This window comes from Microtus oregoni, unplaced genomic scaffold (genome assembly GCF_018167655.1).
Source record: "Microtus oregoni isolate MIOR12 unplaced genomic scaffold, Mior012 000059F_ref0000304, whole genome shotgun sequence".
Classification (NCBI taxonomy): Eukaryota; Metazoa; Chordata; class Mammalia; order Rodentia; family Cricetidae; genus Microtus; species Microtus oregoni.
In genome coordinates this window covers 11,362,345-11,376,124 of record NW_024543835.1, presented here as the reverse complement: position 1 = coordinate 11,376,124, position 13,780 = coordinate 11,362,345, and the positions used below count along the sequence as shown (strand labels likewise).

Sequence of the window (13,780 nt, the reverse complement as noted above, 5' to 3'; positions counted from 1 at the left end):
ATCACCCAGACTCTTTGTGGGCCATTAAGAGCATATTATGCAAGTTCTGTTACTGTTCGCTTATTATTCCCCCTAGCAGATGATCCTCTTTTCACAGCCACGAATTTATAATTTTGCCTAGTTGAGCTTAGAATCTTCGTATGACCTTAAAGCCGATTTTGCCAATATACCTAAAGAAAAGTAAGCACGGGGTCTAGATTCATGTGAACAAACTCACGTAAATATTGAAACCAAAGTGCTCATTTGGTGATTTTCCATGGGAGCATACCTAGGAAGCGTGTCAGAATATAATCTCACTGGCTAGTGTATTGGGGGATATTCGATGACACTGTGAACCCCGAGTTTGCACTGGCATTTATTTAATAAAACTCAGCTGAATCAGGAGGCTGAGTAGCATCTAGTTAACAAAAAGCAATCATAGAACATAAGAGAGCGTCTCAAAGAGATAGAAAGGTGCACCAGAAGGAGTGGGAAGTGATTTGGAGTGGCGTGGGTTTTGTTTGTTTGTTTGGTGGAGGGGAAGAACACTTATTTTTTGGGAGATGCCAACAAGGAGAGAGGGTTAGCTAGTTGCTATTCAACCTGTCTGAGCTAGCAGGTTTTCACCCCAGCCTTTGAATCTCGAATTTTATTTATAAATAGAATGATAAGGTGTAGCGCGGATAATAAAAATTCAGAGACATAGAGGGGTTAAATCTGAAGATCAGAGAAGCAGCCACTAGAGAGACCTTTTACCTCTACCAATGCTCAGATAGAAGGGGCGATTCTCAGGCTGCCTCAGACTTCACACTCCAGTGAGTTCCCATCTTTTCCCGTTTATATTCCTCTCTCTGACTAGCCATATTGCTCCTGTCTCCACCTCCCTACTGCTGGGATTAAAGGCGTGTGACTCCCAAACACTAGGATTAAAGGTGTGAGCCATCATCACTTGGATCTGTTTCTGGGTCGCTCTGGTGTATCCCAGGGTAGCCTTGAACTCACAGAGATTCCAAGTGGCTCTGTCTCCTGAGTCCTGGGATTAAAGGTGTGTGCCACCAATCCCTGGGCTCTAGTGGCTTAGCTTTGCTCTCTGATCTCCAGGCAAACTTTATTTATTAAAATAAAAATATTACTACAATAGAGATCTGGTTAAAGCTACCTTTAGCAGCAGCGGCTGAACCAGTGGTTGTGAGAACAAAAATTCCTGCCAGGCTGCGGCCCAGCTACTGCTAGAGAAATGCGTTGCCAACTGTTGAGTGACAGTAGATTAAGGCATAGTCACTGTGCCAAAGACAAAACAACACTAGTGTAGTTGTTGCCCCCTAACTTCCTTTCTTTTCTCCCCTGGTCTCTCCCTGCTCCTATTTCTTTCTTCTCTCTCAAAGAAAAAAAATCTAGTTTATAAAAAAGGTTGCTGGAGAAGGAGAAAATAATTTCCAGAAAAGTTATCCTTGCCCAACATATCTCAAGAGCCTTGAGCAATACCAGAAGGACAGTAGGCACTTGAACATTTGGTGAATGAGTGGATGCTATGGGAGTTATTTGTCTGCTCTTAACTGTTACTGCCATTTAGATGAAATTGACAGACAGTCACCAGAGACATTGTACAATGGAAAAAGGGTGTCAGCTTTTTTTTTTACACAAATTAAGAGGCTGTATCTCTCATCTAGTACTAATTTTATTAAGTTTCAATGAGTAAAAAAAGATGAAAGTAAAAAACAAGTATATTTTATAGAAATAGGTTCTGCTAAATATGAAAGAAAACTCAAAAATAGTGCCTTTTAGTAGCTTTGATAGTTACTTCTCTTTCATGTAGAAATCTGGAGTTAGCTTAAGGATGTTACGGTGGCCCCTATCTAGGGAACCATATTCTTAAAATTCTGTTCTACGTTTTCAGCTTGTGACTTTCCTTTCCAGTCATTCCATGACCCATCAAATCTGTGTTGCAGGAAGAGACCAATAAAGGAGAAGAAAAAGAAAAAACAAGAATTTTAATTTCAAATGTTCTTTAATTTCAAATATCTTTAAGTACCCATCTTTCCCAGCACTCTGTATTGAAACCACATTTTTGTGGTATAGAAATTTGTTAAAAGATAAGCCTTTTTTTGATAAAGAAATACAATTTCATTTTGGTCAATGCATCTAGCTGAAAATTCATGTTCCATTACTAAGACGAAGAAAGAACATAGATGTCTTGCTTGTCCTTCTCACGTGGTTAATTAGGAAGGCCAGTGTGGGTTAGCGTGTGTAAAGCATCAACATAATCAAAAGAGTATATCGTAATCAGATGTATTTACTGATCGAAGTTTCTGCTAGCTGAAACACTTGCTGTCATCATTTTCACTGTTATATCCTTTCGGTTACATGTTTATATTGATAACACCCACATAAAATTATTACTTGTCTTTTAGGTACTGTTTTTTTTTTCTTGAGACAAGATCTTACTATGTAGCTTAGAATGGCCTGCTGTCCTCCTGCCTCAGCACCTTGAGTGCTAAGATTATAGGCATGTGCCTTTGCACCCAGCTCAGATGGTGGGATCTTTAATTTAGAAAAAAAAATATTTATTTTTATTTTAGAAAAAAAGTATTTCATTTACATATTTTGTGCTCATGTATGTGTGTTTGTGTGTCTGTTAAGACTGAGGAAAACTTGTGGAAATCAGTTCTCTCCTGCTACCTTCCACCATGTAGGTTCAGAGGAGCAGACTCAGTCAGCATGGGCAGCAAGCACCTTTACCCATGGGCTATTTCACTGCTCCAGATGATGGGACCTTAAAAGCTCTGTACAGACATTATTTCAATTAAAGGCATATGCCACCCCCCACATATTTTCAATTATTTCAATTAAATTTCACAGTAATTCCTTAGATAAGTAGAAACAATTTATAAAAGAAAAAACTTTGGTCTCTGAAACCAGTCCAAGGTTATATAGAAGTGTATGACTCAAAGCCCAAGCCTACCTGAGCTTTGCATTCTCCCAACATTAGAAACAGAAAGTATTTATAATTCAACCATCTTGGCAAAATACACGTTTTGCTTATGGATTTCATATATCTAAGCATTTGATAGATTGTTGCAATTAAGTATGTACACATCAATTTACCCTTTGCTCTTTTAAATATGAAATATCATTAAGCACTTCCCATTTTCTTGTTTTCACAATTATTATTATTATTATTTGATGTTCGACCATTAAACCTTCCGTCTTGTTTTTCCTCTACCCACCTCTCTTTTTTGAGGCAGGGTCTTTCTTGTAGCCCATGCTGGTCTAAAACTTAATCGTCTATTTTGGGGTCAAAGCTATCTTCCTGTCTCAGCCTCCCAAGAGTAAAGTTTACTGATAACTGTTTTTTTCCTTTCAGGTAAGAGTTGTATTTTTTTTAATCAACAACTGTTTCTTAAAAGAAATAAGCAGCCGGGCAGTGGTGGTGGCACATGCCTTTAATCCCAGCACTCGGGAGTCAGAGGCAGGTGGATCTCTGTGAGTTCGAGGTCAGCCTGTTCTACAGAGCGAGTTCCAGAACAGGCCCCCAAGCTACAGAGAAACCATCTCAGAAAACAACAAACAAACGAAAGAAAGAAAGAAAAGAAGAAATAAGCAAATACCCAAACACAAACCACATAAGTCATTTTGTTCTTTTTCCAAGTGCATTACGTCAGGACTCATGAGGTCAGATTGTTCCTCTTGCGAGGCTGCCACTTTAGTATTTTGCTCAATAAAGATGTTGCACAAACTTTCAGGTTGTGACACACGTTTTTTTGTGGATAATCACACTCGGAGAGACCAGGCAAGAAACAGACTGCGTATCACCATCTGATTGTGCATCAAGGATGTCTCTTTTGAGGAGGGGGGGAGCAGGGAGGACAGAGAAGGAGCAGCGACTGGGAGACAGTGTCCCTTCCATTTATGCTCGCCCGCATTTCTTTTCCCAGAAAATCATCTCTGATGACCAGAGAACCCCTTTTCCCACGAATCCTGCAGGGTTTTTTTTTTTTTTTTTTAAAAAAAAACAGTGTGCGTGCGCCTGCGCAGTGTCCTAAGGAGGTTTCTTTTCAGCGCCCGACCGCTTTCTCCCTCAGTTCTCAGGCCTTGCTGGTTCCCGCTTTCCCTTGGGGTCATCACGGGGCGCCAAAAGCGCTCCCTCCGGAAGGCCGGGGGCGGGACGCGGCTCGGCGGGCGCTGAATGTCAGTGGCCTTCCAGGCGGAAGTCCACAGCCTCCCGAGCTGCTGATTGGCTTTGCTACTTGAGCCTATCTCGGCCCCCGCGCCAGTTTCGGGCTGCTTGGCGGGGAACCGGGAGATTGTCTGAGCATGGCGCCTGTCCACGGCGACGATGGCGACCTGGGCGCAAGCGGTGAGCGATGAGCCCTTGCCTAGGGCATCTGGCTGGGAGTGTGGGGGTAGCGGCATGGTTGAGGGGAGCGCGGTGAGGGGGGGGTCTCCGCTGTGGATTCTTCGGAAGGTGGCGCGCTTTCGGACCGCCCCTCGGGTCTGTTTGGCGGGTGACCTTAATCTTTCTGGGCGGAGACCCTAGGGCTTTGGGACAGGGCTTCCTCCTGGGGTCGGCAGCTGAAGGGCTTTTCGGGGGAGGGTCCCTTCTCGTGTGACAGGTTCCGCAGTTGGTGGCTCTTTTCATGTCCTTGGATGAGTCGCAAGCACGTGCGGGTTCCAACTTCCTGGCAAGCGGTGGCGGCGGTTTTTGCCCTCTCCGACCAAGGTGTCTGGCCGGGATGGAGCATGCGTGTGCCTCTGTTTCTAAGAAGTCCCAGCGAGCTCGGTACCAGTGATATTGAGGACAGCATTGCGAGTGCTGTCACAGATGCATTTTGTCGCTACACGGTCAGGGCTTTTCAGGTCCTACAGGGAAATAAATGCTTCATGTGCTGCAGAGAAATAGTGTTCAGGTCTAGTCATTTTGGGCGAAGTTTGCAAAAAAAAATCATCTGTAGCGTTTTGGATGCCCTGGCTATCAGGCAGTTTGTGAGCAGCAATCTTTAATTTCCTGAAGTTATTTCCCAAAGTAGAACTCGCAAATGCAGACGGCCTTGCTTGATTTCTGATTCGCAGCGGCGTTCAACTGAAGTGTAACTGAACTTCAGTTCAAACTTCAAATCAGGTACTTTCTTAGCCCCACGTCACATGGCCTGTCACTCACCGTGCATCGCCATTAATGAGTTCTTGCTTCCTAATCACTTTTAAATCACAGGTTTCAGATTTTCTTAGCCTTTCCCATTTGTGAAGACACAATTGTTTTTGGAGAGTCGACTAGTCAGGATTACAAATGGAATGTGGGTGCGTAAACAGCTTTCAGCCCCCCCCCCATCAGTGATTTGTCTCAAGCCCATTCTTCACCCTAAAAAACTATACTCCATCTGTGAACATCAAGAAATCATGCTTTGGAGGATACTGTGCAATCTTGAGACCCCTCTTAAGTCATAGTGTTGATTAAGTATTTGCTGGGGGACTTGTGACTGGGATTTTTCCTTTAGAGCAGACCAGAAGGTTGTTATGTGAAAGACTGCTGTAGGTTACTGTCTCTGCCTGCTTTGGGGGAGGGTTGAGCTTCTCCAAGTGGTGGTTTGGAAACAATATTTGAATCTTTGTGTTGTTCCCCATTCTTATTCTTTTTTACCAACTTGCTTACATGAAGCATTAGAGACATGGTTTTTTTTTAAAAAGAGAACACAGTCTTTTTGTGTTGGAAGGTGGAGCACCTGGACAGCAGAAAGTACCAAGGTGTGTAATTAGCTGTTGTTGTACATAGAAAGCCACTGGGGACTTGAATGATAGAAAGTGTGGTATATTGGTTTGTTGAGCAAATATTTATTATGTAGGTACTCGGCATAGGCATTCTGCCAGGCTCTGGCATTAGCATGGTGGGTAGAATGGGTGTGGCTTCTGCCTTCATGGACTGGAGAAAGTAAACATTCATATGTAGTGCCACACTGAGTCTCCCCTGAGGAAACTGTTTGCTTTATTTTTGCTTTCTGAAGCTAGACCAAAGCATTCACTAGGTGTGATGTGTGGAGTGTTTGTGTATATGTGTTTGATTATCCTATAACTACATACATACATGCATGCACAGACACACACACAAACACCCCCCCCCAGACATTTACATGTGCACATTGAATTTCTCCTGTACTGCTAAGTACAAAATAAGATAGCCATACTTATTTAATTCTTACACCTTTATGTAAGAAATATTAAGCTTTATGGGGCAGATGTGTTTCCCCCTTTTCATGAGTGTGAAAGGGTCTTAAAAGATCTATAAGTAGCTTTTACTGTGTATGAAAAGAGATTGGGAGTTTAATGGTTTAAAAAAAGCCATATAGTCGTTCATTCAAGAAGCATTACAGCTACTGGAACCAATTCTAGTTACTTTAAATTGAAGAAATTTATTAGGTTGCTGTGTTATTTGCAGTGATCCTGTAGGACTGGAAAGCCAGTCTGTTGCTGCTTAGCCAGAAACAGTGATTACCATTGTGCTACAAAACTGGGCCAGAGAAGAGGTCATTGCAAACTATGGAAAGGTATCGGATGGTGAAATTTATACCTTGAGATATACTGGCCTCACATTTTCAGTTCTGTAGTAGTGATTTTTTGCAAACTTCCTTAATACATGTCTCCTTCCTTGGGACATTAGCCTTCAATTTAAAATCTGTCACTGGGAGAGACTATTTTATATGTTCATAGCATAGCTCCAAGGCGTCTGGGAAGGAAAACCTACTATAGCAGGTCAAAGGCTCTGTGAATCTTCAAGCCATAGGAGAGAATTTCTCAGTTTCAGATACTAGGCAGCTTAACAAGGTGAGCCTGTTATTGAGGCACATACCTACAGTTCTACCAGTTTGGAGGCTGGGGCTGGAGGATCTTCATTTAAGGACAGCCTGATTACCTAGCGAGACCCTGTCACAGAAAAAAAGTGAAATGTAATAAAACAAGACAGATGTTCATTGCTTAAGTGGCTTACTGGTGGTCGCATGTCACCCACTAAAAATGGCAGAACTGGGGCATCTGTTCTGTTATGTCTAGAATCTAGGCTCTAATTTCCCTACTTGCTGTGTATTCTTGCAAGGAAATTAGCTTCCACACTGGCTTTCTCTCAGTTTCTGGGAACAATTCATTTTCTTCTCTTTGTAATTTGGCTCAGGTCTCTTCCTCTGTTTCTGTCACGTTTTATTCTGTTTTGTGATGTTGAAATTTTCCACTTTTTAGGCTTGCTGGAGACCTCTCCTGTGAAACCTTCCTCAATTTCCTGAAGTTATGGTTCTCTCCATTTCCACTGCATTCTTACTTTTTCTATGGCACCATTTAGGTCCTTTTGTATTACTTGACTGTGAGAACCTTGGGGACAAGGAAGCTGTCTTATTTGTATTTTTATTTCAGACTTTGTGCAGTGGTATAGTGTTGACTATGGAGTAAATCTGTTTTAAGATCTAGAGAGTTTGGGGTGGATGTCAAAATCTTGAATTTAATACACTGAATTCATCCTTAATAGCTATGCCCAATAATCTCTGGACCTTTTTCATGTAGGCCTGCTCAAAATTTTTTTAAATTAGTTGAATGACACCCAAGATTTTGTGACTGTCATCAAGTATCTGCATTCTTTAATTTTCAATTAATACCGTTCTGAAAGTATATTTAAAAGTCAAATGTGAATGTCAGACAATAGCCTGAGATGCTACAGAGATTCCATTTCCAGAAAGCTAGGGAGAAAACAAGATCTCTAATTATACTTTACTTTAAAGATACAGTTTTCAACAGTTTATAGCCAACATTGAATACATATTCTTTAGGTCTTATTTTACGATTCAGTCAGACACTTAGTCAAACAACTTAATGTCACAAATGTTCCAGCATGGATGTTTTTAGGATGCCTCTTATCAATGTCTTTTTTTCTGCCATTACTCTTTTTAGTAAATCAATCAGTATCAAATAAAATAAAGCCATTTTACAGACATATTTGGCAGTCATGCTGAGCCTAAACTCATGGCTGCCAGGCAGCACTGTTGATTTGATCATTTGTCATGTGTATAAAAGTCTTAATTCTGTGGATGAAGTGTGTGTGATTGTATGTGTATGTGTGTATGTATGTATTGGCCAGTTTGTGATGATCCAAAGCGTACATGGTCAAAAATTGAATGATTGAACACCAAGGTCTTTTGATATTTCACTAATTGTACAAAGGGCATTCCAACCATTGTAAATTTTTACTACAGTCCTATATTGTCATAATCTCTGAGTGCTCTTTTGAAATTCCTTCAGCCAGTTTGTTTCTCTGATATTCCAGGTGCTTTCTTTATACTTCCATCAGGGCATATGCTACTTAACATTGTTTTAGAGCCCCTCGCTACTCATCTTCCATGTTAGATTGTACATTTCTATGCATTTAGGAACTATATCTTTTTCATCTCTCATAGCATCTTGTACTTTGCAAAGAATAGGTGCTTTTTAACTCCTTTTGTTTTGACTAATGGAACACCAAGTAAATTATCCTTTACGACTCACTGAGTTGCTCATGGTCTGATGGAAATATTAAGTCTGATATCCATCTTTAATGTTTCTCTACATGATTTTGAGATTTTCCTCTTAGCAGAAGACTAGAACTAGTTAGTGTGCTGCTTAGTTTTAACACAAAGTAGGATCATTTGGGAAAAGGGAACCTCAGTTGAGAAAATGCCTCCATCAGGTTGGCCTGTAGGCAAAGTCCATGGAGGCCTTTTCTTGATTGATTACTGTGGGAGGGCCCAGCCCACTGTAGGAGGTGCCAACCCAGAGTAGGTGGTCCTGGGAGATGTAGTTGATTGTGGTTTTGAGAGTAAATCAGTAAGCAGCATTCCTTTAATTTTTTTTTCTGTTCCTGACTCAAGGTTCCTTCCCTGACTTAACATGAAATAAAAAAAAATAGACCTTTTCTTTCCGAAGTTGCTTGTGATTAGTGGATTTATTATAATTACTACTACTATTATTTTGGTTTTTGAGACAGGGTATCACTGACCGCTAGCCCTGGCTGTCCTGGAACTCACTTTGTAGACCAGGCTGGCCTCAAACTCAGAGATCCACTTGCCCTTGCCTCTTGGGTGCTGGGATCAAAAGAGTGTGCCACCATGCCGGGCCTTGTAGTCAGTATTTTATCACAGCTACAGAGAAGTGAACAAGATAACTGGATTCAGCTGTTCTAACTGGAAATTGGAGGAAATTTTTGGAGAGTCACAGGATCTTCATATTTGACCATGAATGAGCTTTGTAAATTATTTTGCGTTCTAAACATACTCACTTGGTTATGATTGTCCAGAAACAATCCTTTGGTTTTGAGGGAATATGGTTGGTAATTTTATAACATCTCATAAAGCTTGGCTTTTTTTCAGCTGTATCAGATTCAGCGAGTTTTGTAGCTTCTCGAGCTCGTCGAGAAAAAAAATCAAAGAAAGGACGCCAAGAAGCTTTAGAGAGACTGAAAAAGGCTAAAGCTGGTGAGAAGTATAAATATGAAGTAAGTAATGTTTTAATCCTGTCTTTCATTTCACAGCCTTCAGGCAGTCCTGTGTCACTTATACCTCTTTAGAAATATTAATATATTTAAAATATTTTTTCAGAGTAGGGAGGCCAAAGATAGAACCTAGGACCTCTTACATGCTGGGCAAGCCTTCTACTACTGAGCTGTGTTCCTAGACCTTTTTTCACTTTGGGTTTTGAGATTGGAGTTCACTACATGGCTCATGGTGGTCTTGAACTTAAATCCTTTTCCCCCCTTTTTTTTTGTTTTTGAGACAGTGTTACAGGGTTTCTCTGTGTAACAATCCTGGCCGTACTGGAACTCACTCTGTAGATGAGACTGGCCTCAAGCTCATAGTGATTTACCTGCCTCTACTTCCCAAGTGCTGGGACTAAACGCATGTGTTACTACTGCCTGACATTGAATTTGTAATCCTAATGCCATAGAGTTTTTCTAGTAAGTAGAATTATGGGCCTGTATCACTAGGTCTGGCTCATGTTTCTTATAACATAGTGGACATATGTGGGCATTAGGTAGATTTACAGATTATAAAGAGTACTAGACCCTTTAAAGTTGTTGTCTGGAGTTTTGCATGCCATTTTTAAAGTAAACGTAGTTACACCTGTGTTTTACTCTTATTTCACATACTGTGTATGTCCCTTAAGGGACATGAGAAGTGCTTTTAATTTTATTATATTAAGTTGTCTAGCTAAGCATTTTCTCAGAATTGTTCTTAAGCTCATTTGCTGGGGATCAGCATTGGAGATTTGGACCTTATTGTTGGTAAGATTGAATGGGATACTTTTGACTGTTTTGTTTTTTTAACCATTGTTTATAACCTGTAGGTCAAAATCAGAATGCATAACATTGTCTAGCCTCACATTCCATACTCTTGAACATCTTAACTGCCAACAGTTGAGAAGAGATAAACAAATACTAGAAAATAATAGCAACTAATATATTTTCTGTGTTAACACATATTCGAAGTGCTTTTACCGATATGCTTTTCATTAAATCTTCTCAGTGATCATACAAAATAGATAGTATGATTAACAAACTTTTCAGGTGGGGTAACTGGGCACAGGAAGCTTAGTGAGAGCCTAGTTGAAGGGTCTTTATTTGAACCTAGGTGATCTGTCTTGGGAATATTCACATTTAACTCTGGCCTATATTGTATTGGGGTATTAGCCAAATAGAAAAGATTTTGCCATTTGACACCATTCAAGTTAAGTGAGGCTATGGTATCATAAAGAATTGCTAAAAGGGTTATGGTGAAGCAGGAGTAAATTTTTTTTGGCAGGGGAGGTTAGGCTTTTGAGACAGGATTTCTCTGTGTCGTTCTGGCTGTCCTGAAACTTGCTCTGTAGACCAGGCTGACTTTGAACTGAGAGTTCTTCCTGCTGCTGCTTCTTGAGTCCTGGGATTAAAGGTGGGTGCCACCACTGTCCTGTGAGTAAAGCATTTTTAAACGTAGGAATTTCTGTAAAGGAGTTCTCTGGGGTATTTCAGATGTTGGTGTTATGTGGCTGAGTCCCTTTATACATGTATCGTTCTAAAAAGAGTTCATGATGGGCAATAGCAGTGTGCTTTTTAAAGATAGTCTGCAGGACTCAGAATATGGCTCAGTGGTGGAGTACTTGCCTAACAAGAACAAAGCCTCGGGTTTTATCCTCAGTAATACACATGCAGAAGATAGAATGAGAAAGTTTCCTTGTGTCTTTTAAAGACATGTATTTTTATTTATGTATATGTGTGTTTCTGCCTTTGTGTTTGCACATGTGCCTGCAGGTACCCCTGGAGGCCAGAAGGTGTTGGATTTCTTGGAACTGGAGTTATAGGTGGTTCTAAACCATCTTATGTGGGTGCTAGGAACTAAAACTCAGACCCTCTTAAGCACTGATCCGTCTTTTTTAGTCCCATCTTGCTTGTTATTCCGTATAATGGAAATCTAGTTAGCTGTTAACCGTTAGGCTTTCAAGACTCTGTGTTCCAACTTTTTTCCTAAGATCTTAGCTTTTCTAGTATGTTTGGTATGTTTCCCCTTACAAAAAGACAGACTCCTAAGGAGGGGGCAGTTTTTTTTCAAGACATGGTTTCTTTGTGTAACAGTTTTGGCTGTCCTGAAACTCACTCTGTAGACCAGGCTGGCCTCAACTCACAGAGATCTGCCTGCCTCTGCCTCCCCAGTACTGGGATTACAGGCGTTGCCACCACCACCAAGCCAGGAGGAGGCAATTTTAAAAGAGGTTTGCCATATTCCCAGTCAGGCAGGTAGTGGCCTATCACCATGGGTAGCTGTAGTAGTGGTGTGCACCTGTGCTTTTATTGCTTTAACTGTGCAGAGGTGGTCTGATATTTTTATATTTGTGGGCTAGTATGATTTGAGAATTCACTACTTTCACTGGACTTCCCACTTAGATTCTCATTCACTTTCAAGGCCTGAAATCAGGGAGGATTATTGGTAGGACAAACAGATCATTCAAAAACCATTTCTTCTTTGCCTACAGAATATAGAGTGAATTTGTTTGCTCATTTTTGGAGGGCACGAATAAGGTATTTTATTTAGTTAATTGAACTGTTACTAAAATTAGTATCTTTGCAGGGCATTTACCAGTTAGTGTGAAAGGGTACACTATGCCTTATGCATTTAAGTATAGGAAAAAGTAGTCTAGAAATTATGTGAACAATCCCCAAAGCAGCTAATAAAGAATTGGCTATAATTCAGTTTGTTTTTTACGGAGTAGATGAGTAATTGATGGTGTGACAAGTGTATTATGCTAATGGAATCATTTAATATCTTATGTTAACACCCACCTAAAAGGAATACTAAGTTAATTGATGTCTATTTAAGGAAAACCCTGCAGTGGTGTTGAATGTCAGAACTCATGATTTGGTTGCAGCTACTCTATCAGCCTTCCATTCCAGTTTCAATTTGACAATTTCTTTTCATCAGAATTGTTTTAACACTTTCACTCCATTTGAAGCTTTTCCATAAACTTTGTAATGGCAGGTTGAGGACCTCACAAGTGTTTATGAAGAAGTTGATGAAGAGCAGTATTCGAAACTGGTTCAGGCACGGCAGGATGATGACTGGATCGTGGATGATGGTATGTGGGAGGAAATTGCCTGCTAGGCACTGTGTTCGTTACTTCTTGATTGTCATGTGGGGCAGTTGCTGTGCCTGAGGAGATGTGGGGCAGTTTCATTAGTTATCTTTTTCTTTACTATGATAAAATACTTGATGAAAACAACTTAAGGAAGGTAAGGTTCATTTAGGTCACAGTTTGAGGCTATAGTCCATCGTTCTTGGGAAGGCATGGTGGCAGAAGTGACATTGTACTTGCAGTCATGAAGGAGAGGGGGCAATGCTTTGTGTTCTGTTTGCTTCCTTCTGTTTAAGTCCAGGGTCTCTATGGAATGGTGCTGCCCACACTTGATGGGTCTGCCCACCTTAGTTAACCTTAATCTAGATAAGCTCCCACAGGCATGCTCAGAGGCTTAGCTGCTAGGTGCTTCTGTAGCATGTCAGTTTGGCTGACAGTCAATATATGCTGTCACAGCATTGCTACATATTTTTTGTTTAGATTTTCCATAGTGCTTTGAAAATGAAGAAGCATGAAAATAGGAAGTCTACTTAAGAGCCATTTAGAAAATAATAGGAACATACCGAAGAATCCCCCCCACCCCCCAGGACATGACTGACCATGTAGGAATTGAGAGGGAATGCTTGGGTCACTGGGTTCAATCATCAGTGTCTTCCTTTACAAAAAGGAATAATGAAGAACTACCAATCTGTGGATCCAACACACGGCCCCATAGCCCGTGGAATTAAGGTATACACTTTCCATCTAGTCTTGGGTAAGTCAGTTAATATCACCTAAGCCACAAGTTTTCTGACTGTGGTATAGAGATAAGAGACTATCTTCTAGAGTTGCTGTGAAGAATACAGCAGGTTGTAGGTATAATTTGAGCCACAGAAAGTATCTTGAAGAGTGGTCTTTTTGTTTTTGTATAAAGGTCACTGGTTCCTGCTTATAGGTTCTAGGTTCTGATTTCCTTCCTTCCTTCCTTCCTTCCTTCCTTCCTTCCTTCCTTCTTTCCTGCCTCCCTCCCTTTCTTTTTTTCTCTTTTCTTTTCTTTTTTTGGAAACAGGGTTTCTCTATGTATCTCTGGCTGTCTTGGAACTAGCCATGTAGAGAAGGCTGTCCTCAGACTCACAGAAATCCACCTGCTTCTGCTTCCCGAGTGCTGGAATTAAAGGTGGCATCACCACTGCCTGGCGTAGGTTCTGATTTTCTG

General features: G+C 40.8%; 1 protein-coding gene across 1 annotated transcript in view; it reads left to right on the top strand.

Moving 5' to 3' along the window:
- Window positions 1-4,293: 4,293 nt before the first annotated feature.
- Pola1 (DNA polymerase alpha 1, catalytic subunit) overlaps window positions 4,294-13,780 on the top strand; it is a 329,968-nt gene continuing 320,481 nt past the window's right edge. The window contains exons 1-3 of the mRNA XM_041639492.1: window positions 4,294-4,336; window positions 9,354-9,478; window positions 12,492-12,588. Of these exons, the coding sequence (XP_041495426.1) occupies window positions 4,294-4,336; window positions 9,354-9,478; window positions 12,492-12,588 (265 nt within the window). The remainder of the gene's footprint in view (window positions 4,337-9,353; window positions 9,479-12,491; window positions 12,589-13,780) is intronic.